General features: G+C 44.6%; 1 protein-coding gene across 2 annotated transcripts in view; it reads right to left on the reverse strand.

The window, feature by feature from the left end:
* TPK1 (thiamin pyrophosphokinase 1) overlaps positions 1–26,254 on the reverse strand; it is a 332,423-nt gene that overhangs the window by 190,344 nt on the left and 115,825 nt on the right. Inside the window, exon 3 of one of the 2 annotated variants that reach the window (XM_014946980.1) lies at positions 8,655–8,724. The exons of the other annotated variant lie outside the window; for it this stretch is intronic. Within the exon in view, the coding sequence (XP_014802466.1) occupies positions 8,655–8,724 (70 nt within the window). The remainder of the gene's footprint in view (positions 1–8,654; positions 8,725–26,254) is intronic. 2 annotated transcript variants of the gene reach the window in all.

Genomic DNA, 26,254 nt, shown 5'->3' on the forward strand with positions numbered 1-26,254 from the left:
GATATTCATCACCGAGAGCAGATGTATTTCTGTGCTCCCAGACTGAGCGCTGACCTTGGCATTCTTCTCGGGCTTAACAGAGCTGCTTTCACATCTAAGCTCGCTCCTGCCATGTTCAATATAAAGTTCATATTTTAAATTTTAAATGACAAGTACTAGGCAGCAAAGACCTGGCCTGGTTTCAGGCTTGCAAGAACTTTATAGTTTTGCTTTGCTCCCACCCCCATAGCCTGCCCCAAACACTTGTAAAAAAGTATGGCTCCATAAAAGCATTGCCTGCCTAATCCTTCATTTCTATTGATATTCAGAGATCCAAAAAGAAACAGAGGCATACATCTCACCCCGGCGCTGCACACACAGCCAGCTTTCCCTGGATCCTGAGCATCACCCCTTAGGCACAATGAACAGAAACACCATAAAGTGCAGAGCGTTCCTAGGCCAGCTCAGGACTCTTTTCTCAGCTGCTTTTTCCAGCAGTGACTCGATGCACAGATATTTTATCACTACAAAGTCCTAACTTCTAGCATCAGGGTGGCCATAAATGATTTTTACCATGTCATAAAGCCAGAAATCACCCAGATGGCCATGACATTCCTCTACTTACAGTACACTAGGGGCACAGATACAGCTATTTGAAGAAGAAGCTGAAGCAATACAAACCCTCTGATTGAGAGACCTGGGATTAACATATTCCTATATTCTCCTTTCCTCAGCCACTTTTCTTCCCATATTTTCCAGAACTACTGTTTTGGACAAACCACGACCCTTTATTTTCCTAGTTGGCAATTATAGCTGGGCTTATGGTGCTCATACTGGGAGAGCACAACTTTATGGGCAGAGTATCCCACTGGCAGCCAGTGCTGAACTGTCCATCTGTTTTGTGTTTGCTCATCACTCCATCTCCCTGGACGTTTGTCCTGGTCCTTCCAATCTTCTCCTTAGCAAGATTAGAAGGATCATTCCAGAAAAGCAGAGTCTCACACTTACGTCTGTTGATGTGGCTAAAACAACAGGGCCGTGTTTGAATGCCTTGAGGTATCAAAAAAACCCAAACAACCAAACCAGAAAATCTGTGGAATTATGCCAAAATGTGCAGGTACCTGGAGTGCTAATGGAGATCGTCTGCCTCCACCTGTCCTTCGGAACTGGGGAGCCCAGAACTGGTCCCAGTGCTCCAGCTGGGGCCTCCCCAGGGCAGAGCAGAGGGGCAGGATGACCTCCCTCCCTCCACCTGCTGCTCACCCTCTTCCTGATGCCCCCCAGGATGCCCTTGGCCTTCTTGGCCACAAGGGCCCATTGCTGGCTCATGGGCATCCTGTTGGCCACCAGGACTCCCAGGTCTTTCTCCTCAGAGCTGCTCTCCAGCAGGTCACCCCCAACCTGTCCTGGTGCAGGGGGTTGTTTCTGCCCAGGTGCAGCACCCAACACTTGCCCTGGTTGAATTTCATCAGGTTCCTCTCTGCCCAAGTAATCTTGGTTTAAATTGAGGACTGAATCTTTGAGTATCTCCTGAGGACATAAATGAAAAAAGCTAAAAACTAGATGATCTTAATGTATCTCGAGATTTTTCTCATCTGCACTACCTGAAACAAACACATTATGTAATGCCAAATGTTTCCAAACACCGAGACATAAGTTGCTTTGTTTTTTTTAAATTTGTTGATGCCTGACAGTTTTCTAAAGTAATACAGGCTTTTAAAATGGATCCCAAGTCAGGTATTTCGTAAAGGAGCAGACTGTGGATAGGGATGGGGTTTCTGAACACTCCTGCAGAATTTATTAGGATAAACTCAAGATCCTGATTTTGATCTTTAAACACTGCTACGGTTTTTAGGTCAGGCAACAACGTCTGATGTAAAAGATTTCCTTAAGCCATTTGACAAATAAAGCACTGCCGCAGCTTTCAACTTTCTTGGCTTTCAGCCTGTAATCCCTCAATTCAAAGAACTCTTCACCACCAGAAGCAACGGGAAAGCCATTTCAGATAGCGTTAACCTCACAGCTTCAGAGGCAATTTTTTTTTTAAAAACATTACTGAAACATATCCTTATACCAACAATAAAGCAGAACCTTCACATGTATAACCATCTCACAGCCTCCGCAAAACATACAATGAATAGGTTTTAAAAACAAAAGACCATTGTAGTCTTCTAGTGTAACTCTATACTCAGAAAAACCCATTCAGTGTTTTCTGCATCAGCGCCCTAACTTTTGCCTGAATATAAGATAGCTTAAAAACAATATCCAGTTTAATCTAAAGAGTTCAAGCAAAGAATTCCTCTCAACCCTACATTAAGCTACACCAATGGCTAATTACCTTCATAAGTACCCTATTTCTAATCCAATATGGAACACAGTGAAGTATATATGAATTTCTCACTCTATAATCCTATTAGGGACCCACTTTTCCATGAGCAGAAAGTTATTCAGGAAACAAGGCAAAAGATATGGATTTACATATGGTTATTTCTAGCTATTGCTCGCTATTTATTTTTTGTTAATGATCTTGACAATGGAGACAGTGGTTTCTAAGATTAGGCAAAGTCAGTGTAAATTGTAAATAGCCAATGGAACTAGCCAACAAAAGGAAGACAGGATGGCTGGTAAATAGGCACATCTAACCCTCATTAATTGCCAAAATGTACACATGAAGCCATCAAAATATACAGACAATTCCACCTTTCACACAAGCAAACGTGCAACTGCTTTTCCTCATGGAAGTTATACTATCTTAGTCTTCCTAGTCAAAGCTTGAGCCTATTGCTTCCTCTGTCAAGCTTCTGAGACAAAATAAAGCCCTGGAGAATGCATGCAGCATGGGGAAAAACGTGATGAGACAGATCTGTGTGCAGTTGTGGAGCTACAATCTTGTTGGAAGCACGGATGGAGGGGCTGCAGGCTCTTTGGAAAGGACATGATGGGAAGATGAGGAGGAGTAGTGAGAGAGCAGCTGGAGCGCACAGAGCTCTGCCTGGGGACGGATGACATTGGGCAAGCTAAAGCCCAGATGGAATTTAATCTGGTCAAAGGCAACGTGAAGGGCTTCTGTAAGTCCATAGGTGACAAAAGGACAACCAGGAAAAATGCGGGCTCGTTCCTTAATGATAGGGGGAACCTGGTTACACAGAACACAAAAAAAGGCTGAGGTACTCAACGCTGCCTTCGCCTCAGTCTTTACTACCAAGACCAGACTTCAGAAATTCCAGGCATCAGAGACCAGGGGCAAAGACTGGAGCAAGTAAGACGTACCCTTGGTGGAAGAGGATCAGGTCGGGGAATACTTAAGCATAATGGACATATGCAAGTCCATACGCCCAGATGGGAAGCATACGAGCGCTGAAAGAGCTGGCTGAGGTCACTGCAAGACCACTCTTGATCATCTTTGATCAATCACGGTGACTGGCAAAAGTGCCCGAAGACTGGAGGAAAGAAAATGTCACTCCTGTCTTCAAGAAGAGCAAGAAGGAGGACTTGGAGAACTACACGCTGCTCAGTCTCATCTCAATCCCTCGGAAGCTGATGGAGCAGCTAATCCTGGAAACCATTTCCAGGCATGTGAGGGACAAGAAACTCAGGGGTGTTGAGCATTGAAAAGTTTGCAATACGTCTAAATTTATTGATTGATACTTAAAAGTACAAAACTCAGTAAGTGTAAGCTGTAAAAGCTGTACAGTTAAGATTTCTCTTTTCCATTTTAACATTTCAACACAAAGCCTAGTACATAGAATAGTTTGTTAAATCCAAGTTAAAGGAGTAACATCACTTTCTACAACCAATACGCTGGATTCATGACTAATTCATGGCTTATTTACATTCTGGTGTGTGTGTGTGTCACTGAAAGACAAGCTTTATGTAGCAATCTGTATTCCTGAATATAAGTTGCTTCTAAAAAAGGTATTTTTGAGGTCCATGCTTGAAATTTAGCAGCTACATTAACTGGAAATGTTTACAGAATTTCTTCCTAAAGTTCGAACACACATGTAGAGCTATCTTGGAGATGCCTCCTTGCATGCTTCGTTTAGAGAAGAATTATATCGTAGCAACTGAATTTTCGTGCATCACCTAAGTCCACCTCACATACATTTTAGAGGTAGAAAATGCTACATCAATATGCACAACCATTTCTCAGTTTCACTGCTCTTCTAACAATTTATGCAGTCCACAGAAAGAAACTGGATGTGTAGTAAAAGTGATGTTCTTAGTGATTGTAGGCAACTCACCTCATGTCATCCGGTAACTCCGATGTACTGAAATACTAAACAGAACCCCAGAAAGCCAGTATTTTTTATGAGAGGCTTATCCTTCCTCTTATAGAGCACATTGCTCCCTGCTTTGACCTGAATCTCTTAATGTTGCAAAACCTGAGACCACAACGGATTTGACATCTCTCTGGAAAATAGCATCTGAGGCACAAGTACAAATGATTGGTTTTACAGGTGCCAATATGATGACAATTTCGGATGCAGCTTCACCTTCATATACCTCAAAGCCAATGACACACGGGTTAATCAATGCCTTGAGATTTAATCAGAAGGTGTTGAGAAAGAAGTTGCTGTAGCACGATACGGAAAAGCAACAACCTAACTCCAAAGTGCATGATGGTGCTTCATGCGAGTCACAGAAACACACAACAGGACAGGCGAGGCAGAAGAATTAGGCAGAGCAAAAAAAATCCCATAAAGATCACTAACTCACCTTTACCTCTGATTACTGCAAATGTTTAGCGATCAAGAACGGTTCAGCAGTAATCTGTACTTCTAAGTGGGAAGTGATGTTTATGAAGAAAACATATAGTCTAAGAAAAATACTTTCTGGACTTCAGTGTCAGAGAGATAAAAGCCACAGAGCACAGGAGTCTGTCCCTTCTTCACATAATCACATGGGGTTGGAAGGGACCTCTGGAGATCATCCAGTCCAACCCCCTGCCAGAGCAGGTCCACCCAGAGCAGGTCCCACAGGAACGTGTCCAGGTGGGTTTGAATGTCTCCAGAGAAGGAGACTCCACCCCCTCCCTGGGCAGCCTCTCCCAGGCCATTGCCACCCTCACAGCAAAGAAGTTCCTCCTCATGTTTAGATGGAATTTCTTACATTCAAGTTTGTGCCTGTTCCCTCTTGTCCTGTCCCTGGGCACCACTGAAAAAAAACTGGCCCCATCCTCCTGACACCCACCCTTTAAGTATTTATAGGTGTTGATCAGATCCCCCCTCAGCCTTCTCTTCTCCAGACTAAAAAAAGCCAAGTCCCTCAGCCTTTCCTCATCAGAGAGACGCTCCAGGCCCCTCATCTCCTTTGTAGCCTCTGCTGTCCCCTCTCCAGCAGTTCCCTGTCCTTCTGGAACTGGGGAGCCCAGAACTGGACTTCTTCCCTCCTGCCTTTCCTCTGCCTCCAACACTGACAGCTCCCAAGGAGAGGCCTTCAATGTGAAAGTTATCCTGCCCTTTTGGTTACTCTTCCTACCTCTCCTACTCTAGAGGGTAATTTAACAGACTATTAAAAAAAACACTCTGATTTCTCCTCATTAGTAGTCAGAAAGATGAAGGTTTCCTTGGGTTTGTTTTTAAACAAGAATATTTGCAATTCAGATTCATTTAGCTAGTTTTTAGAGAAACTTATGGGGAAACCAATCAAACACATCATAAAAATGACAGAATAGACACAGCAGAAGACATATAACATCTTATATATGTTAATCTCATGACCTGAAGTTACGTTGCTAAGCCAGCCTGCAGCAGGCCTATGGAGAGGAAGGTGAGATGGGAGAAGGTGAACCACTCAAGCCCAGAAACGAGCCAAGACACTGGCGGAGAAAACAAGAAACTGATGGAGGCAGGAAATGGGGGACCCTTAAATCTGCTCTTGATGAGAAGCAAGTTAAAGGATTGATCAGCACCAGGTAAGGCACCCATAGAGCATCTTGCCCAGCTCCATCCATAGCACTTAAAGATTGACATGAACTAACTGCCAATAGAGCAACAAGAGAGGATGACCCATAAAGACAAGACCAAACAAGCTGGGCATATGTTGCCTAAAGCAGAGGAAGCGGGATGTGGTGGTGGTGGGCTCTCATTTGAAGATTTTTAAGAACCAGCTGACTAGGTATGCATCAGGAATGGAACAGATAGGTTTGTCCTCACCTTAAAGCAGAGGGAAAGAAGGATGGATCTATTGAGGTGGTTTCTAGCCCTATATTTTTCTAGAATTTGGAAACAAACCCTTCAAAATAGCAACAACTACTTCACTTATTTCCAAAGGAAGACAGCCCTATAGCAATCCCATATTGCAAACTGTCCTTTCCCCAGGGTGTTATAACTTATTCCCATTCTAAAAGATTCTTCACACTGCCAGAGCATCAGAAAGATACTTTGCTCTCACTGAGCATAAAGCCCCAAATATCAATCAAGTTCTTTATTTATATATCTCTTGGGTATAATAATCTCTCTAGAATTAAAGGACTATAGTTTTTAAGTTCGGATATAACACAATTAGCCATCAGGGCTTTGAATAAAATAGAGTTTTAAACAGAAGGTTAAGACAGCATTAAAAAAATTATTAGCATGTCAGTAGTCTGAGCAGACAGCTCTTTAATAACATTGGACAGGGAATTTAAGGGAAAATACTTCAGAAAAGTAAATGAATATTCTTTCCAGCAGAATGATTTCTTTAAAGACAAAAATCAAAATTATGCAGGCTTTTTTTTTTTGTTTCAAAAGAATCACTTTGAAGGTGAAATATACCTACCCAAAGCAATTAAGATCAGAAGAAGAAGAAAGATAGAGAAAAAGAATACTCCAAGGGCCAAGGATGTTAAGACTGAAAGAACTATTCAGTCAAGGTATAATCATCCATTTTCCCCTGAATTATATTTATTTAATACGAACATAAAGGTGTGCCGAAGAGATGAATGGCTTACAGGAGAAGGCAGAAGGAGAGCTGTAAAATGTTGTTCTTTGTCAAGCATCAGAATTATCAAAGAAAACTGCTTGCTGCAAGTCAAACGGACTTCTGTTTGAATTCCAGATTAAGTTGTGCGTGGCTCTGTGAGCAACTGCTACGAGAAGAGAAATAGAAGATTGCAGAAGGAATACTTCTACAACAGTCAGTAGTGCCTGACAGAGTCCAGCCTCGGTTTTAGCAACTGATCTCACAGAATCACATGGGGTTGGAAGGGACCTCTGGAGATCAGCTAGTCCAACCCCCTGCCAAAGCAGCTCCACCCAGAGCATGTCCCACAGGAACGTGTCCAGGTGGGGTTTGAATGTCTCCAGAGAAGGAGACTCCACCACCTCCCTGGGCAGCCTCTGCCAGGGCTCTGCCACCCTCACAGCAAAGAAGTTCCTCCTCATGTTTAGGTGGAACTTCTTACGTTCAAGTTTGTGCCCATTTCCTCTTGTCCTGTCCCTGGGCACCACTGAAAAAAGACCAGCCCCATCCTCCTGACACCCACCCTTTCAGTATTTACAGGCGTTGATCTGATCCCCCCTCAGCCTTCTCTTCTCCAGACTAAAAAGAGCCAAGTCCCTCAGCCTTCCTCATTAAGAGAGACACTTCAGGCCCCTCATCATCTTTGTAGCCCTAATTATAGATCTCAACCATCAAACTTCTCACAGATGACCAAGGGAAAAAAAATTAAGTTAACTTTGACTTTAAGACTACAGTCTTCCTCTTGAACTCTGGTCTTTACTTTGAAGGACAGGAGAAAATCGAGCTCCCCCTGGCCCCTACCATACACTCGCCATGAGACGAAACACAAAATATCTATCAGACTTTGCTGTATGAACAAAATTGTGCCTAAATTGGTAAGTTCTACCAAATACCTGTCTAATTCTTCACTTCGAGAATCAGTTTTATTCATTTATTTGCTTTTTAAAAACTATTTATTTGTGAATTCATGCTCAAAGCAACTGAAAATCCTGAAGACAAGCTCAAAGGATCCTCAGTAACCTCAGATTACGCGCCATTCCATGGTTCCACCATAAAAATGAGAAACCCCTTGAGTGCAGTATTTTGCATCACTAGCCCAGCTCGACACTTCTGGGGCAGAAACCTGGGATATTTTACCATTTTAAATGCCACTGCAGGAAACAAGAACATATTCTCCTTTCAGCTGTATTTCCTCACCTAGCATATACATTTATAGATAACCTCTGTCCGTGCCTTTGCTCACGTATGATGCTCTGACGCTAACAGAAATAATTCAGAAAGAAAAGCAGACTTCTTATTTTATTACCCATCTCACTTTCCAAAGCAAACAGATTTCTTCTAAGGATCTAGTGAGAGGCATCAGATGTTCCTCTAGTCAATCCTTGCTAGGGCCACAGCAAGTTGGTTTTTTTTCAGAGGCTGCATCAAAGGCCTGGCTTTATAGATGTATAAAAGAAGACAGACTGAGAGCAGCTCTTTCAAGAGGAAAAAAGACTGGTGGGCTTAAGGAAAAAAAATGCATTTCAGGTTACCTGTGTGTTTTCAAAAATTGTAGCGGGGCATGAAAATTAAAGGAAACGTGAAGAAAACATCATACTACCTGCCCCAGTTCGTTAAAGCAGCACGCACAGAGCAGGCAGCTGCTTTAGTAACTGAACACAACCTGTTCCTCCGTATCTTACTTTCATGGAGAAGAGAGGAGTTCAAGGACTTCAAGCACGTTGTCACCATACCTGTCCTGCCTGCCTTCTGTGATGTGATAGAGACGATTGGCCCCTCCGTCAGCACAAGCTCTCAGCACAGCTGCAGGCAAAGAAAAAGAACATCAAGGTATTGGCACTGATAAACAAAACATCACACTTCATTTCCTTGGCATTGATAAACAAAAAATCACAGTCACTCCGTTCCTGACATTTCTGTGTAAACTCAAGTCTTCGTTGCAGTGAAAGGAATAAACTAGAGATCCCATGTGGCTTTTAGCTTCCTGTACTTGACTCCTTCCCTTGTTTTTCTATTTAGGCACTTGAACTAGTTTTATCAGGCTAGTGCCAATTTTCAACCCACTGTATCACTGTACTTTCCAAATCCTCCATGTATGGGCATTTACTTGTCTAAACGAGTGGGAACTTGCACCTTAAACCTAGCAATCTTCTCACCCAGGCAAAAAGCTCACAATGACCTGCCTAAAAAACTGGGGGAAAAAATAGTTAGGCATGAAAATACCTTTTTTCTCTTTTTTTCCCCATCCTATGATAGTGATAGCTCTCCTACAGTTCCTACACTCTTCCACAGACTGAATCATCTGATATATAGCAGGTGGGTTGGGTCTTGGCTTTAGATCTAGAACTATCCTGGTAAAAAAGGAAGAAACCCACAATAATTATCACTGCTTCCACAAAACTTGGGGACCGCAGAGGGCACGTGTCACTAATTCCAATTGATTTAAACAAGCACAGACACCCTGCTCTCTTTTGATCCCTTTGTTTATACAGACTTTAGTCAGAGAAAAAAGTCTAATGCTATTATAACAGAATCAGATATAAATGGGTATATTTTATTCATAACCACCCCAATTAATCATCATTTAACTAACACATAGCTCTTCCATGAGATTTTTAAAATACGATAAGCTCTATTAAAGGCTGAAAATGACCATCTTGTCTTAGCAGTCTTTATCAGTTCTGCTGGGAGATGCACGAGTCAGATATAACGAGATAAAAGAAGCTGCCGTTTCTGCCCTAGAGCAGAACGTTCCTCCCAGGTCTGTGGGCAAAGGGAGCCTGACTGGCAGAGCTGGGAAAAGGGGCTGAAAGGCAGGGGACCAAGGGGAGGAGGGGAAAGGGAAGAAAGAGGAGAGACAACGAAAAGGAACAGCCTGCCCAAGTCTTGGGGGGGGGAAAAAAAAAAGTATAAACAATCAGATCAGGCACTTCCAGCTGCTGAGAATCCAATTTTCAGCTAAAGCTGCTTTGCTTTGGGGTGTATTTTGCAGTCAGAACGCCCTCTCAGCGGTGATACAAACCCATATTTTTCCTCCTGGCACTCATTAGGTGGGCAACCCGCCTCTCCTCCTAGCTTAGCCATCAACTCAGCCAGCCTCTACAAACCGGGACAACAAAGTTCATCTCTGTATCTACTCTCCTCTTCAAGTCCTTCTGGAAGCCTTTCTTCCTTTTCAACGCCTTTGGCTGCTGAACTCCCACCACAGGGAATGTTCTGTCTGGGTATTCCCATCACAATACAGTGAGACCTTGGCTGAGGCTTTTTTGGGAAAAAAAAAAAAAAGAGAAGAAAGCAGGGCAGCACAAAAGCTACCAGTTCATCAGAGCTGTGGATGCAGCAGCTTCTTTTTATTTTTCCCTGCAGGCTGTAAGAAGGTGCAGGGCAGTAGAAGTAGCCTTGCACTCCTTGGTATCAGACACTGGAACAGGCTGCCCAGGGAGGGGGTTGAGTCCCCATCCCTGGATGTGTTCAAGAGTCATTTAGATGTGGTGTTGGGGGATATGTTGTAGGGGAGAACTTTGTAGAGTGGGGTTGATGGTTGGACTGGATGATCCCAAGGGTCTTTTCCAACCTGAATGATTCTATGATCTCTTCTCACTGCTCCGGTGACCCCTCTTCTCCCTTGTCCATAGCATTACTGTACCCACCACGGTAATACCCAACCCCTCTCAGCCTTCTCCGTCTCTTTACTCTAACTTCACCCGGTCCTTCCAGCCACCATCCAAACCCATGTGAACAAGCCAAGGTCAGGTAGATTTGATCCTGACAAATCTTATTAGTCAAGGTGATTTCTAAATGATGGTAGCTGGCCAGCCACTTACAATAGCTCTTCTCAGGTTCCTCACCTGTCCTGAGGAATATAAACATCACAAAAAACATCCTTTCCCCTGGATTTGACTGGAGAAGCTTTTTAACTTCTCCTCTCACTTGAGGTTACAGCTGCACCCAGATTAATGTAATTCCTTTCACCTGCCCATATTTGTTAAGGTCTCTCAGGGAGTTCAGCTCAGACAGGACTTAGCAATGGCCTGTTGCAAGACCAGTGTGTAATCCCTGTCCTTAAATTAGCTCCCTGGGCCATCAGTTTATTTAGCAGATAGAAGGCATCTAAGCAAGGCCTAGAACCTAAGCAATTACAGAATCTTTTCTTTCCTCTTGAGCTACAAAATCAATTCGTCAGTTGAGATGCTCTTTATAAGCAAAACCCTAAGAATGCTGCAGAAAAATTATTTTCTAAATTCGGGTACAGAACCTGCCTATAGGACGTTTCCCAGGCCAAAGAAAGCCCCGGCTTCTTCCATCCGAGACACTGCTTTTTACATCTATTCCCATACATTTTAAACAAGTATCTGGCATATGAGTGCTGGGGGGCAGAAGAAGGGATGAGACACAGAAAAAAGAGGGATGAAAGAGTCTATTATCTGTCTCAATTACTTTAAGGTAGCCCCAGTATTAACAGTTGTCAATTGTCTCAAAGGATATACCACGAGTTAAGGCTGGCCAACTCCTCCAGGTGAGCTTATTTTAAAAGCACATCACAGAAAACCCCAAACAAACTGAGTAAGTATTACAGAACGAACCATTCTTCAATACAGGATTACTATCTGATATCTCAAATCCATGCAGTTGCCTTATATAAATGCAATTTAAAGCTGCCCCCCACATATTTATTCTTATAAATAAGAATAGTATATAAATAAGAATATATATTCTTAGAGAATATTCTTATAAACAAGAATAAATAACAACTTTTTAAAAAATGAAACTTCGGCAGTATCGTAAAGTTATTTAGAGAAACTATTTATGAGGTACTGATCCTTTACTGGCAAGTTAATAACTTACACCGGAATGAACCAAAGCCCCAGGTGCTTTAAGTAACTAGCAGGTAATTAACTGATTGGCTGGAGGCCAGTAAATCATATTATTTCTACAGCTATGAACCAAGCTTTGCTTGATAAAAAGTAATGATATATATTACCTGGAAGAACATGTATCATTATTATCTGGAAGTGTTTAAGGAGATAGTCAGCAATCCTAAGCTTACAATTGAGATGGAAAATTCTTTATGAAAAGATAATAGAAACTGATTTTATACAGTGCCTTTCATATTAGAGACAAAATTGCTTTACAAACAACAATTTGGCCAAGGTGCAGCACGGCAACCGTGTAGGCAAATCCAGCAGTCTCTAGGCACTTTGCAACAGCTCACACAAAACCTCATTAATTATTTCAGCAGAAACTGAAGCACTGAACAGGACTGGGGCTTTGTTTTGCTTGGCACCGTGAAAACAGAGAAATCATCTTCCAAGAAGTTTCCAATTTAAACAGATTTAAAAAAATGAAATGGAAAGGTGAAAAGTGAGAGAGATCACAGACCACACCAAGCTGTGTGGTGTTGTCGATACACCAGAGGGATGGGATGTCATCCAAAAGGACCTGGACAGGCTGGAGAGGGGGGCCCAGGTGAACCTCATGAGGTTCAACAAGAGCAAATGCAAGGTTCTGCCCCTGGGCCGGAACAATCCTCGCCACCAATACAAACTAGGGGGTGAGGTATTGGAAAGCAGCCCTGAGGAAAGGGACTTGGGGGTGCTGGTGGAGGAGAAGCTGGACATGAGCAGGCAGTGGGCACTTGCAGCCCAGAAGGCCAATCCCATCCTGGGCTGCATCAAAAGATGCGTTGCCAGCAGGTCCAGAGAGGGGATTCTGCCACTTTGCTCTGCTCTGGTGAGGCCTCACCTGGAGTAGTGTGTGCAGGTCTGGAGACCTCAGTATAGACCGGACATGGCCCCGATGGAGAGGGTCCAGAGGAGGGCCATGAGGATGATCAGGGGGATGGAGCACCTCTGCTACGAGGACAGGCTGAGGGAGCTGGGGTTGTTCAGCCTGAATAACTCCGGGGAGACCTAATAGTGGCCTTCCAGTACCTGAAGGGAGCCTACAGGAAGGCTGGGGAGAAACTGTTTACAAAGGCCTGCAGTGATAGGACGAGGGGCAATGGCTTCAAGCTGGAGTGGAACAGATTTAGATTGGAGATTAGAAGAGGGTTCTTCACTGTGAGGGTAGTGGAGCACTGGAACAGGTTGCCCAGGGAGGTGGTTGAGGCCTCTTCCCTGGAGATATTCAACGTGAGCCTCGATGAGGCCCTGGGCAACCTGGTCTAGTTGGGGGTGTCCCTGCTGACTGTGGGGAGGTTGGACTAGACGACCTTTGGAGGTCCCTTCCGGCCTGGACAACTCTATGACTCTATGAAATGTGAACGGTCACACATGGGGCAAAGACAACGTATCTTCCAGGGTGACCAATAGGGATGTTGTGGCTTGTAGAGGAAAGAATATCTCAAATGGTCAACCAGAACACAGGTGTGGCACACACCTTCTCTGTGGTGAGACGCTGGCCCAGGTTGCCCAGAGAAGCTGTGGGTGCCCCATCCCTGGAGGGGTTCAAGGCCAGGCTGGATGGGGCTTGGAGCAACCTGGTCTGGTGGGAGGTGTCCCTGCCCAGGGCAGGGGGGTTGGAATTCGATGATCTTTAAGGTCCTCTCCAACTCAAACCATTCTATGATTCTGTTCTTTGATTCTCTTCTGACCCAAAGGTTACTATCCCGTTATTAGAGACCCCTCAAATTTCCCAGATGTGGTGCACATGGAAGTGCTCTCCAGCTGATGTAACTCAGAAAGAACCAAGTCAGTAAAAACATTATCTAAAGGCTTTTTGCTAATCCTGCCTCTGTCAACTGAGCCAGACAAAGGAATGATCGTCCAAGTAGCTCACTGAGCTCTGATGGGTCAGGAGGACAAAAAACCTCCAGCGATGACTCCGTGTTATCCAACTGGGAACAGCAGCTTTCACAAGCAGCACAACTGGAAGCAGAGGAGACCCGTGCTCTTAGCCACCACCCAAGGTACCACTTCATGGTTTTGTTAGCGGAAGAGACAACACTAAGAGCACAAGGGTAGAAGGGCACCACGGTGCTAGTTCAGTGTGCCAGTCTGCTCTCTTGGCATTATCACAAAAAAAAACTTCTTCACAGTGAGGGTGACGGAGCCCCGGAACAGGCTGCCCAGGGAGGGTGTGGAGTCCCCTTCTTTGGAGATTTTCAAGACCCGCCTGGATGCTCCTGAGTAACATGCTCTGACAAGCTCTAGGCAATCCTGCTTCAGCAGGGGAGTTGGACTAGATGATCTCTATGGTCCCTTCCAACTCTAGAAATTCAGTGAAATGGCAGCCTCTCCAACCTGAGTGCTCCATGTTAAGCTCCACTCCTCAGAAGTAGCTCCATCTGTCAAATTACCACCTTTTCTACCTGTCAAATTCCTTTCTGATATAACTCCAGCATCATTCAGTGAACTATGGAATGGAGGCAGAACCAAAAAATCAACTGTTTCATTGTGCTGCTTAGTGGAAAAGCACAGAAGGGGGAACTCAGTGCCACTGCCAATAACTGCCACCCAGGTTACGGCAGTGGGAGTAGCAGTAACAGCAGTCCAGAAGTATTGGAAATTCTGGTGATAGTAAATACCCCATCACCGATGGGGAGCTGAACAACAACAACAGCTTGGGTCACACAACCCCATGGATGGTACAGGCTGGGGGCAGAGTGGCTGGAGCTGCCTGGCAGAAAAGGACCTGGGGGTGTTGGTCGCCTGTGGGCTGAACAGGAGCCAGCAGTGTGCCCAGGTGGCCAAGGTGGCCACCAGCATCCTGGCCTGTGTCAGGAACAGCATGGGGAGTAGGACTCGGGAGGTGATGGTCCCCCTGCACTGGGTACTGGGGAGGCCCCACCTCAAGGGCTGGGTCCAGTTTTGGGCCCCTCACCACAAAAAAGCCATTGAGGGGCTGGAGCGGGTCCAGAGAAGGGCAACGGAGCTGGTGAGGGGTCTGGAGCACAAGTCTTGTGAGGAGAGGCTGAGGGAGCTGGGGGTGTTGAGCCTGGAGAAAAGGAGGCTGAGGGGAGACCTTCTGGCTCTCTCCAACTCCCTGAAAGGAGGGTGTAGCCAGGGGGGGTCGGTCTCTTCTCCCAAGTCCCAGGCGATGGGACAAGAGGAAATGGCCTCAAGTTGCACCAGGGGAGGTTCAGGTTGGAGAGTGGGACACATGTTGACACGGAAAGGGTTCTGAAGCCTTGGACTGGGCTGCCCAGGGAAGGGGTTGAGGCCCCATCCCTGGAGGGATTTAAAAGCCGGGTTGCCATAGTGCTTAGAGACATGGGTTAGTGATGGGTTTTATCAGAGTGAGGTTGATGGTTGGACTGGATGATCTGAAAGGTCCCTTCCAACTCAGACAATTCTATGATTCTGTGATTCTATGCTGAGGAAGAGTTACGTCGAGAGCATTATCAGCCCATGGTATTTCTGAAAGAGTTTCCCATAGGCAACCTGAATGGAGAAACAAATTTTCTGAGTAATACCCTTCATACTGAATGGTGTCTCTTCTGCTAGGAATCAGTGAAGTATTTCCCATTATTTGAGGGAAGCTGAGGTCGAGAGGTCAATTTTAGGGCCAGATATTAGTGAATATGTTTTTACAAAGTTTACTTATGGAAACAATTTATATTATGTTCACATTTACACTGTTGGTAAATGTAAATAACTTCTTGTCACTGTAAGACAGGACATGAACAGCATCTCAAAAACAAAAAAGGAAGGTCTTGGCTCTGAACTAATTAGTCCTGAAGCCTTTTGAAGAAGAGAATCAAGTATTTTATGACACCTTCAATAGCCCTGAAATTCAGGCAGGGAAAAGATGCTACAGAACAGATGCAACTCTTGGAGACTAAGATGAGTGCATAAAAAGGGAATATATTTATACACAGTACCAAAACCTGGGGAAAAAACCATAACTATTATTCCCATTATTAATCCTATTTTACTATTCCTTGCAATTAGCATTTAAAATATTTTTTCTTTTTTTCAAACAGATCTTGAAATTAAGCCACGGTTTTGCCTATATTCAAATTTATGACATCTCCCCTCAAACTGCCTTAGTATATCCCCTCTGTTGCTTTTCTAATTTTACACAACTTCTCCTAGGTATGCAAGATGTTTCCCTCATTCATTTATTGATTCAGTAACCTGGTAACCATAATTAACCTGCCAGCATAATCTACACATAAGAGAACTCTGCTTAATTAATGACCTGGTGGTAATGTGTAAGTGATAATATATGGTAGATATGCAGAGAATCGCTTGGTTTGCTCAATACATTTGGCTAACGTGTTTTTTGTCTCAGCATTAATAAAAAATACCAGTTACCAGTAACAAAATGCATAGCCTGTATTTATGGGCTTTCTCTTTTTCTTCCTTTGTCCTGCAGAAACTGCAAAAACAGGTTTAGCAAAGCCCTGGCTTTGTGCGGATGCAGATTTGCTCGCGAGGGGATATATCTGCATTCCCAACTATTCCCTCCCATCCATGTGATTCCACCTGGGACAACACAACTGCTGTGATATACCCAGCTCAGTGCACCCCAGACATCTCTCTCCTGGTCCACCTGCAGGGCTGTTGAGCAAATCACCTGTCCGTCCATAACAGTCTTCTGCTTTGCTTTTGGACACTGGTCTTGCTAAGGAGGCTCCTTAACTATTTAAAATAAGTCTACCCTTAATTTCTCTGAAACTGAAAAGGCTTAGCTCTTATCATAAATTGCACTGCATCAGTATTTTAAGTTGCATCAGTGCACAGGGCTTTAAAGGAGCATGATGGAGAATGTCACCTGCTCCCAGGATGTTCTGTTCTAGAGACATCCAAGTGCTTTCTAAGCTGCTGGTGGAGTTGTGCATTCACCCTGCTGGAATCAGTAGCAGCAAAGAGCAGTCAGCCTTCAGCAGGAGCACTTGGCACTTTCTAGGATCACAACTGCCAAAGAGCCATTCCCATGGTCTGGGAAGAGTTAGAAAGAGTCACAGAATCCCAGAATCACATGGGGTTGGAAGGGCCCTCTGGAGATGATCTAGTCCAACCCCCTGCCAGAGCAGGGCCACCCAGAGCAGGTCACACAGGAACGTGTCCAGGTGGGTTTGAATGTCTCCAGAGAAGGAGACTCCACCACCTCCCTGGGCAGCCTCTGCCAGGGCTCTGCCACCCTCACAGCAAAGAGGTTCCTCCTCATGTTGAGATGGAACTTCTTGTGTTCAAGTTTGTGCCCATTTCCTCTTGTCCTGTCCCTGGGCACCACTGAGAAAAGACCAGCCCCATCCTCCTGACACCCACCCTTGAAGCATTTATAGGCGTTGATCAGATCCCCACTCCTGTCTCCCCTTCCCTTCCCTTCCCTTCCCTTCCCTTCCCTTCCCTTCTTTTATTCTCCTCTTGGATTGAGACCTTTATTAGGAATTTTGCCCCAAATTTGTCTTTTTTTACTCCTTTTTCTGCCCATGGTGATTTGCAATTTTGCATGCGTACTCCCAGCCCAGGAGCAAATTTTATTTTTACCAATGCTGCAAAGAAAACAATGCCTGCTATTCTTACATTGCCTGTGTACCCAAGAAAGACCCATCAGGTACCCAACTTCTACCCCACCTGTACCACACAAAGAACATAGAAGCCCAGTAGTCCTCAAGTAGAAGGATCACCAACCCTGGAGCTGTCAGCCCACTTCTATATGGACTGGATTATGGATCTCAGATGAAAAACCACTGTACATCTAGTAAGCTAATTATATGTTTCCTGCAAAATCGCTGTGCTTCTTTAATCACTCCACTTTGAGCTCTAGATGTCATAGAGACCTGACCGAAGGAGATGCAGGATTCATTGCACAATTAAATATGAGAATACAAGGGAGGAACCGACATGCTGATGAATTAGGGAACGCTATTCTTTTCTCAGTGCTTTGACTCAATATCGAGCAAGCGCCACACGGATCACACAACTTCCTAAAAAAGTTCCCACAGAAATGCAACCAAGGAAAAAATGAAACAACCTCTCCCACAGACAGGAACCTCCCTTGAGGTTCAGCCAAAAGCTGTTACACAATCATCAAAACAAAATCTTACTCTAAAAAACCAAAAAAGTCCTAAAAAAATTAAAATCTCAATGGTCACTCTGGAGGAAAAGAAAAGGGAATAAATCCTAAAAAAAATGTAAAATATCAAAGCTCACCTTGGGGGGGGGGGAAGAAAAGGAATAAAAGGAAAAAAAAAAAGGAATAATAAAAGAAAAAGGAATAGACCGACCCTTTTAAAAACAAAACTCTTAAGTACGAAAAAACACATCTGCAAGCACAAAAACGTGAGTGTCAGTGAACACGGGAGTGAGGCTGTCAGAGGCAGGAGAGCAGCCCTGTTGTCACTGCAGCGAGGCTGCGGGCTGCCTTCAGGTGCGCTTCCACCCCGAGTTCATTACAGTGATTCATACTCAAGGCTGCTGGGTTTGGGAGTAATCTCTTTGTCAGGCGTTAGATTTAATATTCCTACAGCCCTCGCTTCGGGTACGATTTTCCCTTCTCTTCTCTGTCATTCTTCTCCCCTCCTGTCACAGCTGGGAGCTCTGGTGCTCATCGTCACAGCAAAAACCAAGGGGAAGGAGCCCAAACATAAAGCAAAGCTCTTGCTGCCATCATTTTGGCTAAAATCTCAGTGACCTTTTTCATGACAAGGCTATGTGGCTTGATGCCACCAGGAGGAAGAACCTGGAAGAAGTTTCTTCTTTTCATTTCCTCCTTTTTTTTTTTTTTTCCCCTCTCTGTTTGATAAATGACAGCTAAAGCAATAATGTAACATTTAATCAGCTTTTCTTTTGGCCCTGAGCAAACTATTATTACCAGTTAACAGTAAAAAAAAATGGATTAAGGCACACACACACACATCTCCAAAATAAAAAAAAAAAAAAAAAGGAAAAAATGCACTAAATGTTAATCTGGCCTTTTTTTCTCATAAACTATTTGTTTTGAACATCTTCAAAGAATAATCTGTCAAACTAAAGATCCTCACAAATCAGACAAGTTGCTGAAGAGCCTACTTGTGCCTTAAATCCTGTCTTTTCCAGAATAAGAAGGAATCCAAGCTCTCTACAATCACACATTTGCATTTTATTGAAGTCTGGTCCCTGACACCAGGAATTCCCCACAGATTCACCCAGATGTGCCACCGGTAACTGAAATCTCCCATCCAAACCTCACCTGTCTGACCACCAATCGCTAAGGAAGGATCTGCTGAGTCTCAAAAGGCAAACCCCTATGGAGAGCATGCTGGGTATCATTCATAACACATCCCATCAGCCTGTCTTTCATGGAATTGTCTGAGTTGGAAGGGACCTTTCAGATCATCCAGTCCAACCATCAACCTCACTCTGATAAAACCCATCACTAACCCATGTCTCTAAGCACTATGGCAACCCGGCTTTTAAATCCCTCCAGGGATGGGGCCTCAACCCCTTCCCTGGGCAGCCCAGTCCAAGGCTTAAGAACACATTTCAGTGTCAACATTTTCCCTAATCTCCAATCTGAACCTCCCCTGGTGCAACTTGGGGCCATTTCCTCTTGTCCCATGGCCTGTTCCTTGGGAGAAGAGACCGACCCCCCCTGGCTACACCCTCCTTTCAGGGAGTTGGAGAGAGCCAGAAGGTCTCCCCGCAGCCTCCTTTTCTCCAGGCTCAACACCCCCAGCTCCCTCAGCCTCTCCTCACAAGACTTCTTCTCCAGACCCCTCACCAGCTCCGTTGCCCTTCTCTGGACCCGCTCCAGCCCCTCAATGGCTTTTTTGTGGTGAGGGGCCCAAAACTGGACCAAGCCCTCGAGGTGGGGCCTCACCAGTGCCCAGTACAGGGGGACGGTCCCCTCCCGAGTCCTACTCCCCACACTGGTCCCAACACAGGCCAGGATGCTGGTGGCCACCTGGGCACACTGCTGGCTCCTGTTCAGCCCACAGGCGACCAACACCCCCAGGTCCTTTTCTGCCAGGCAGCTCCAGCCACTCTGCCCCCAGCCTGTACCATCCATGGGGCTGGTGTGACCCAGTGCAGGACCCAGCACTTGCCCTTGTTGAATCTCAAATCTTTCAAATGCCAACTTTTCATTGCTTCCTAAGTATAACGCGCTTCACCAACAAAACTTTACTCCAACCTATCGCTGTCCTATACCTAAAACAAACACATACGTCAAAATATAATTGAAGGTAAAGTAACCTAAAGGCTGTACAGCTGCTTTTTTCTGCATCCATTACCCGATTATCAAGTGAAATGGAGAGGCTTCAACATAAATTTTATTTCTGAAGCCTTTAAATTATATTGTTTAATAATTCAGTGTAACGTGCACTGACTGCAAGCTTTGATTGCAACTTTTTATTTCTTCATTTCATATTTTCCATCGCTGCAACATTGATTTCTGACACAAGGAAGATAAACAGCCACAAACATGATGGAATACCCCGACCGCCTGCAATTTTAATTGCCAGTCTGTGTTGTCATCAGGCAAACCTTAGCAGCAAGCTGACTATTCCCGCATGGAAAAAGCTGAGAAAAAAAAAAAAGAAAACCACACCACCTTTATTAGCATTAAAACATACACATTTGCACAAGGGATCTAACTGTAAAGAGAAAAAAAAAATCCTCTTTTTGTGACCTGGTGTTGCTGATTGAATGCCAGCAGGAGCAACCTGCGCGCAGTCACTGCTCCCCACCCCACGGCGAGCGGGACGTGGGGGCGGCGTGAGGGGAAGGGTGAGCAGCTGTGTCAGAGAGCAAAGAAAGAGAAACAATCTCCTACTTCTACTGGCCATCAGCAAGACCATGTTCCTCATCACAACCCGAGTCAGAGCTATTCTCTCTTCTGTTCCCACTGAACAATATGCATTAATAATTCAAGCCAACCTGCAAGTGTAAAGCAATGAGCAGGATACGTTCATATGCATGTCTATGATTAAATATTTTCAGCTAACACATTCATATTCCAAATTTTGTTTGCCTAAATTGGATTTGCAGTAGTCTGCAACTCATCAAAAAATTAATCACACATTTATTTTAAATAGCACAAAATATATTAAATCTCATGCTACTACAACACACATCTTTCTTTAGCAGCCCAGAATAGATTTTCACACAAGCATTTTATATCACAGTCTAACAAAAAACTTTTGTGTGTCAAGGAAATTTCAGAACTCATAAAAGTCAGAAACTCCAATTTTGCTAAAAGATTACTAGAATATTACAATGCATAAATTTCTGAACCAATCAAACTTGCACCAACACTTTCTTGAAAAATTATTTAGAGTAGTCAAAAGAATAGTTCAAAAATTGTTTGGAAATAAATAAATATCAAAAAGAGAGACAAGCAAGGAACCAGAGAAGGAAAAATGAAGATGGTAAATAAGATTTCCTAATGCATGTGGAACTGCTCTTTATAATGTATTTTCTAATGTCTTGATAATATGCTACCCTATGTTCATGCAACATAATCTTGTGTATAGATCATTTCCCCTACTCTTAACAGATAAACCGTTCAATAGATTTTCAAGCAAACAATAATAATAATAGTAAACTATTAAAAATGGCATCAGGAGAAACGGTTTTAAAAAAAAAGTTTTTATGGGGCATTCTTTAGAGGCACCATAAACCAATTTCATTTGAGAAACGATCCCATTTTCTGAAACTAGCCCAAATTAAGTGAATACTTTAAAACACTGAAAATATGCCAGTATCTTGGAATTACTTGTCTAAAACACAGAGAGGAGATAATATCATCATTTATGACAGTTTCACCCCTTTTTATCTGACTTTTCCATTCTCTTAACTCTCAGATTCAGGCAGTGGTAACCTGCTGAGGAAATTCCCCCAAGAAATTGGAAATATAACATCGGTTTTGAAATAGACTTGATCCTACCTGCTTTATTTCATACTTGGAATAGCTACGTACATACACACTGGCGTTTGTACCGGTTTAAACCAGGCTGCTTTCATGGAAAGAGAGGATTTGCGGCTCCAGGAGAGATGGGGAGGGACTCTTTGTCAGGGAGTGGAGCAATAAGATGAGGGGTAATGGTTTGAAATGGAAAGAAAGGAGATTTAGATTAGATACCAGAAAGAAATTCTTTGCTGTGAGGGTGGGGAGAGCCTGGCCCAGGTTGCCCAGAGAAGCTGTGCCTGCCCCATCCCTGGAGGGGTTCAAGGCCAGGCTGGATGGGACTTGGAGCAACCTGGTCTGGTGGGAGGTGGCCCTGCCCAGGGCAGGGGGTTGGAACTCCATGATCTTTAAGGTCCTCTCCAACTCAAACCATTCTATGGTTCTATGATTCTAAGGTCAGCTAGTACAAGTTAGCACACAGACCCAACAGATCAGATCTATGGTACACTTTTGTCAAACATGTTTCTTTTGCTATTCATATTTGGAAACAAAGAGACTTCAAAAACCCATAATGAAAGACAAAATGCAATATTTACATATTTAAAATTCTAGAAAAGGTGTGAGTTAACATTTTCAAAAGAAATAATCACCAGTGGCGATCATTTTTTGAAAGTTTTTAGCTATCTTGATAAAACGGTACATTAAATTATCACAGGACACAAAGTTCATTTGGAGAAGCAGAACTGACTACAAACCACGCTGAAAGCTCTAATTCTGAATTCTGATTTCTCATCTGACTTCTCTTACGCAGAGCAAACCCAAACCCAATATTGTTCTCCCTGAAAAAAAAGTATCAACATCGCTGTGCAAGGAGTCTGGTTCTGAATGAAGATGCCATAGCAGTATTTTCCCAGTTCAGAAAAGTGATGAAGAAACAAGTACATTGATTTCAAAACTTCCCTTTAACGAGGCTATAAGAGAACCTTAAGATAAAACTCCAAATAAAAATATCTGTAGGAGGCAATGTAGAGTTTACTGAAGAAAAAGGTGTGTGTTTTCTCAAGGGCAATAAGCTTGTGTATGACAACTCTCCTTGGAGCAAAAAGAATCAGAGGCTGAATTTATAATACACAACCCGTGTATCATCCCCAACGTGCCCGTGGGAAAAACACCGAGCCGTTTCAGTGTTCAGGGTGTCCTCTATTCCTCCCGCTCAGATAAGAAAGAAAAAATAATAATCCACCACCATCTGCCTTTTGCCGAGAATTTCCACTGAAAATTTTACATTCTGGTTCTCCTGGGGACACGCACTTCTGACACAGCTTTCCCAACGACAGTGCAGCTGAGACATACAATGCCATTAGTTCACCAAAGTCCTGAGATGACCCACATCTAAGTCATCCCTAAAATAGGAGAAGTATATGCAAAACCGCACCTCGAGGGCTGTGTCCAGTTTTGGGCCCCACACCACAAAAAAGCCATTGAGGGGCTGGAGCGGGTCCAGAGAAGGGCAACGGAGCTGGTGAGGGGTCTGGAGCACAAGTCTTGTGAGGAGAGGCTGAGGGAGCTGGGGGTGTTGAGCCTGGAGAAAAGGAGGCTGAGGGGAGACCTTCTGGCTCTCTCCAACTCCCTGAAAGGAGGGTGTAGCCAGGGGGGGTCGGTCTCTTCTCCCAAGGAACAGGCCATGGGACAGGAGGAAACGGCCTCAAGTTGCGCCAGGGGAGGTTCAGGTTGGAGATTGGGACAAATGTTTCCAGGGAAAGGGCTCTTAAGGCTTGGACTGGGCTGCCCAGGGAAGGGGTTGAGGCCCCATCCCTGGAGGGATTTAAAAGCCGGGTTGCCATAGTGCTTAGAGACATGGGTTAGTGATGGGTTTTATCAGAGTGAGGTTGATGGTTGGACTAGATGATCTGAAAGGTCCCTTCCAACCCCGACAACTCTATGATTCCTCTGGATTTGACAACACAGGACTCAGCCCCCGGGGCAGATAGCTGTCTTTCTGCACCACGAAACACCCAACACTGGGGAACCATTCTCCCTAGCAAGGAACAGGAATAGCAATGTCCTGACTTCACACATGACCCTAACCTTCAGGTAGGCCTGGAAAGACATCTGTGAATTCCTGATTTGCAGGACGCTATACGGTACTTGCGTATCACAACAGCAACAAGTATATCTCAGGTAATTGAAGAAACAGATCTGCTGTCGCTGTGCTTAACCTGCAGAAGGCCTTGCCACCTGCTTGAAACAGCCGCTGAGCTTTTAATGGATTTAGCAATTTGGATTATTTTTTTTTTGCTTGAAGGTTCAAGGATTTCTCTGTGAAAGACGAAAAGACAATCAAACGACCATCTTTATAAACTAAACTAAGGTTAAAAAGATGAGAGAACTAGAGAGCCTGATGCTTTCATTTATCTTGTGCAGAGGTAGGACTGAGTATTATCAAGTCACAGTTCAACCTATCGATAGTCCCCCGGCAGAGAAAGAGAGTTTCAGAAATTTGGTTTAACAGCTAGCTTTCCCATCTCACAAACACTTGATGTTGTTGCTCTTTTAGCAAACCAAAATCAATACCTGTGAACAACAGAAGTAGGTTAAACTTTCCTTTATGTGATTAATGCTTCATGTAGGCAACCCCACTCCCAACTTCTACAGTTTTAAAAGGATTATCCAGAGGTGCATAAAATGGTATTGGCTTTAAGCCATATTTTGAGAGGTTCCTGCACGCAGCTGGATCCTCACCCCCTGAGAAGGTCTCTGACTTTAGTGAAGCCACCTGTGTTGAGCAAAGCTCTTCTCCTCACGTATTCAAACCATCTTTGTTCCTCTCCTCACTTGATCTACTCTCTGTCTGTCTTCATCTCTAACAGCTCCCTCTTTGCCATTTCATCTATTCCAGCTTCCAGATATACACACCATCTCATCAACTCAGGGCACCACAGGTACCCTCTGTCAGCCTTACTCTTCCTCCAACCTGCACCAAAACCATTCATCTCATCTTCTTCATTACTACTCCCCAGCCCAGTTGACTCCTGCTTCAAGGTCTGCTTTAGGAACCACACAATTATTTTATTTTCCTTAAAATTTAGCAATTGTGAGAGCAAAGTAGAAAGTGTAGCCAGAAGAGCATGGACTTCCTGGGGGTTTGTACAAACCTATTCCACAAACAAAGGAAAGAGGACAGGTTCTCATAAAAAAAAGCAAAAATAAAAGGGGAGCGGTCATGCTATTTCTCTCAATATGCAATCACAGAATGCTATGGGTTGGAAGGGACCTCTGGAGATCATCCAGTCCAACCCCCTGCCAGAGCAGAGCCACCCAGAGCAGGTCCCACAGGAACATGTCCAGGTGGGTTTGAATGTCTCCAGAGAAGGAGACTCCACCACCTCCCTGCGCAGCCTCTGCCAGGTCTCTGCCACCCTCAAAGTGAAGAAGTTCCTCCTCAGATTTAGGTGGAATTTCTTATGTTCAAGTTTGTGCCCGTTCCCTCTTGTCCTGTCCCTGGGCACCACTGAAAAAAGACCAGCCCCATCCTCCTGACACCCACCCTTTCAGTATTTATAGGTGTTGATCAGATCCCCCCTCAGCCTTCTCTTCTCCAGACTAAAAAATCCCTCAGCCTCTCCTCATCAGAGAGATGTTCCAGGCCCCTCATCATCTCTGTAGCCCTCTGCTGTCCCCTCTCCAGCAGTTCCCTGTCCTTCTGGAACTGGGGAGCCCAGAACTGGTCCCAGTGCTCCAGCTGGGGCCTCCCCAGGGCAGAGCAGAGGGGCAGGATGACCTCCCTCCCTCCACCTGCTGCTCACCCTCTTCCTCATGCCCCCCAGGATGCCATTGGCCTTCTTGGCCACAAGGGCCCATTGCTGGCTCATGGACATCCTGTTGTCCACCAGGACTCCCAGGTCTTTCTCCTCAGAGCTGCTCTCCAGCAGGTCACCCCCAACCTGTCCTGGTGCAGGAGGTTATTCCTCCCCAGGTGCAGCCCCCGACACTTGCCCTGTTCCTCCACCAAGGATGAGAGCACCCAGCTGAGCTGCTTCTCTACCAGCAGCTTCTCAAAGTTGTTCATCACGGTGCGGGCAGGCACAGGATGGAGGCAACCATGCCTTGGGGAGGGCGGTCTGTGCCCAGGGAGCTGCAGTCACAGCGCTGTATCCCCCTCTCCATCTGAAGGGCTCTGAAGGCACTGGAGAGGGGGGAATTGCACGCTACCTTCTGCCTGGTGAAAAGTACACCACCTCCTTCCAGCAGCAGACAAGGGTCACAGTGAGAAGTCACCGCTGACCCTACACCCCTCCGCCACCACAAACCAAGGAGAAAGCCTTTGCAGGGGGAAGAGACATCCACCTGCCCTCAAGGAGGTACCCATCTGGTGTCCAGAGTAAAGAATGGGGACAGAAAGGACATTGAATTACACCTTTTTTATTTTTCCCAGGCACAGGTGGCACATTTCCTCACACACAAATAACAAGCAGTTTTTAAAGAAATATTTACTTCCTGAGACAGCGTGTTGCACCGGGGCATTCCCCATCCATCCGCTTCTAAAGAGGGATGA

The sequence above is a fragment of the Calidris pugnax genome, unplaced genomic scaffold (genome assembly GCF_001431845.1).
Source record: "Calidris pugnax isolate Ruff unplaced genomic scaffold, ASM143184v1 scaffold71, whole genome shotgun sequence".
Taxonomy (NCBI): domain Eukaryota; kingdom Metazoa; phylum Chordata; class Aves; order Charadriiformes; family Scolopacidae; genus Calidris; species Calidris pugnax.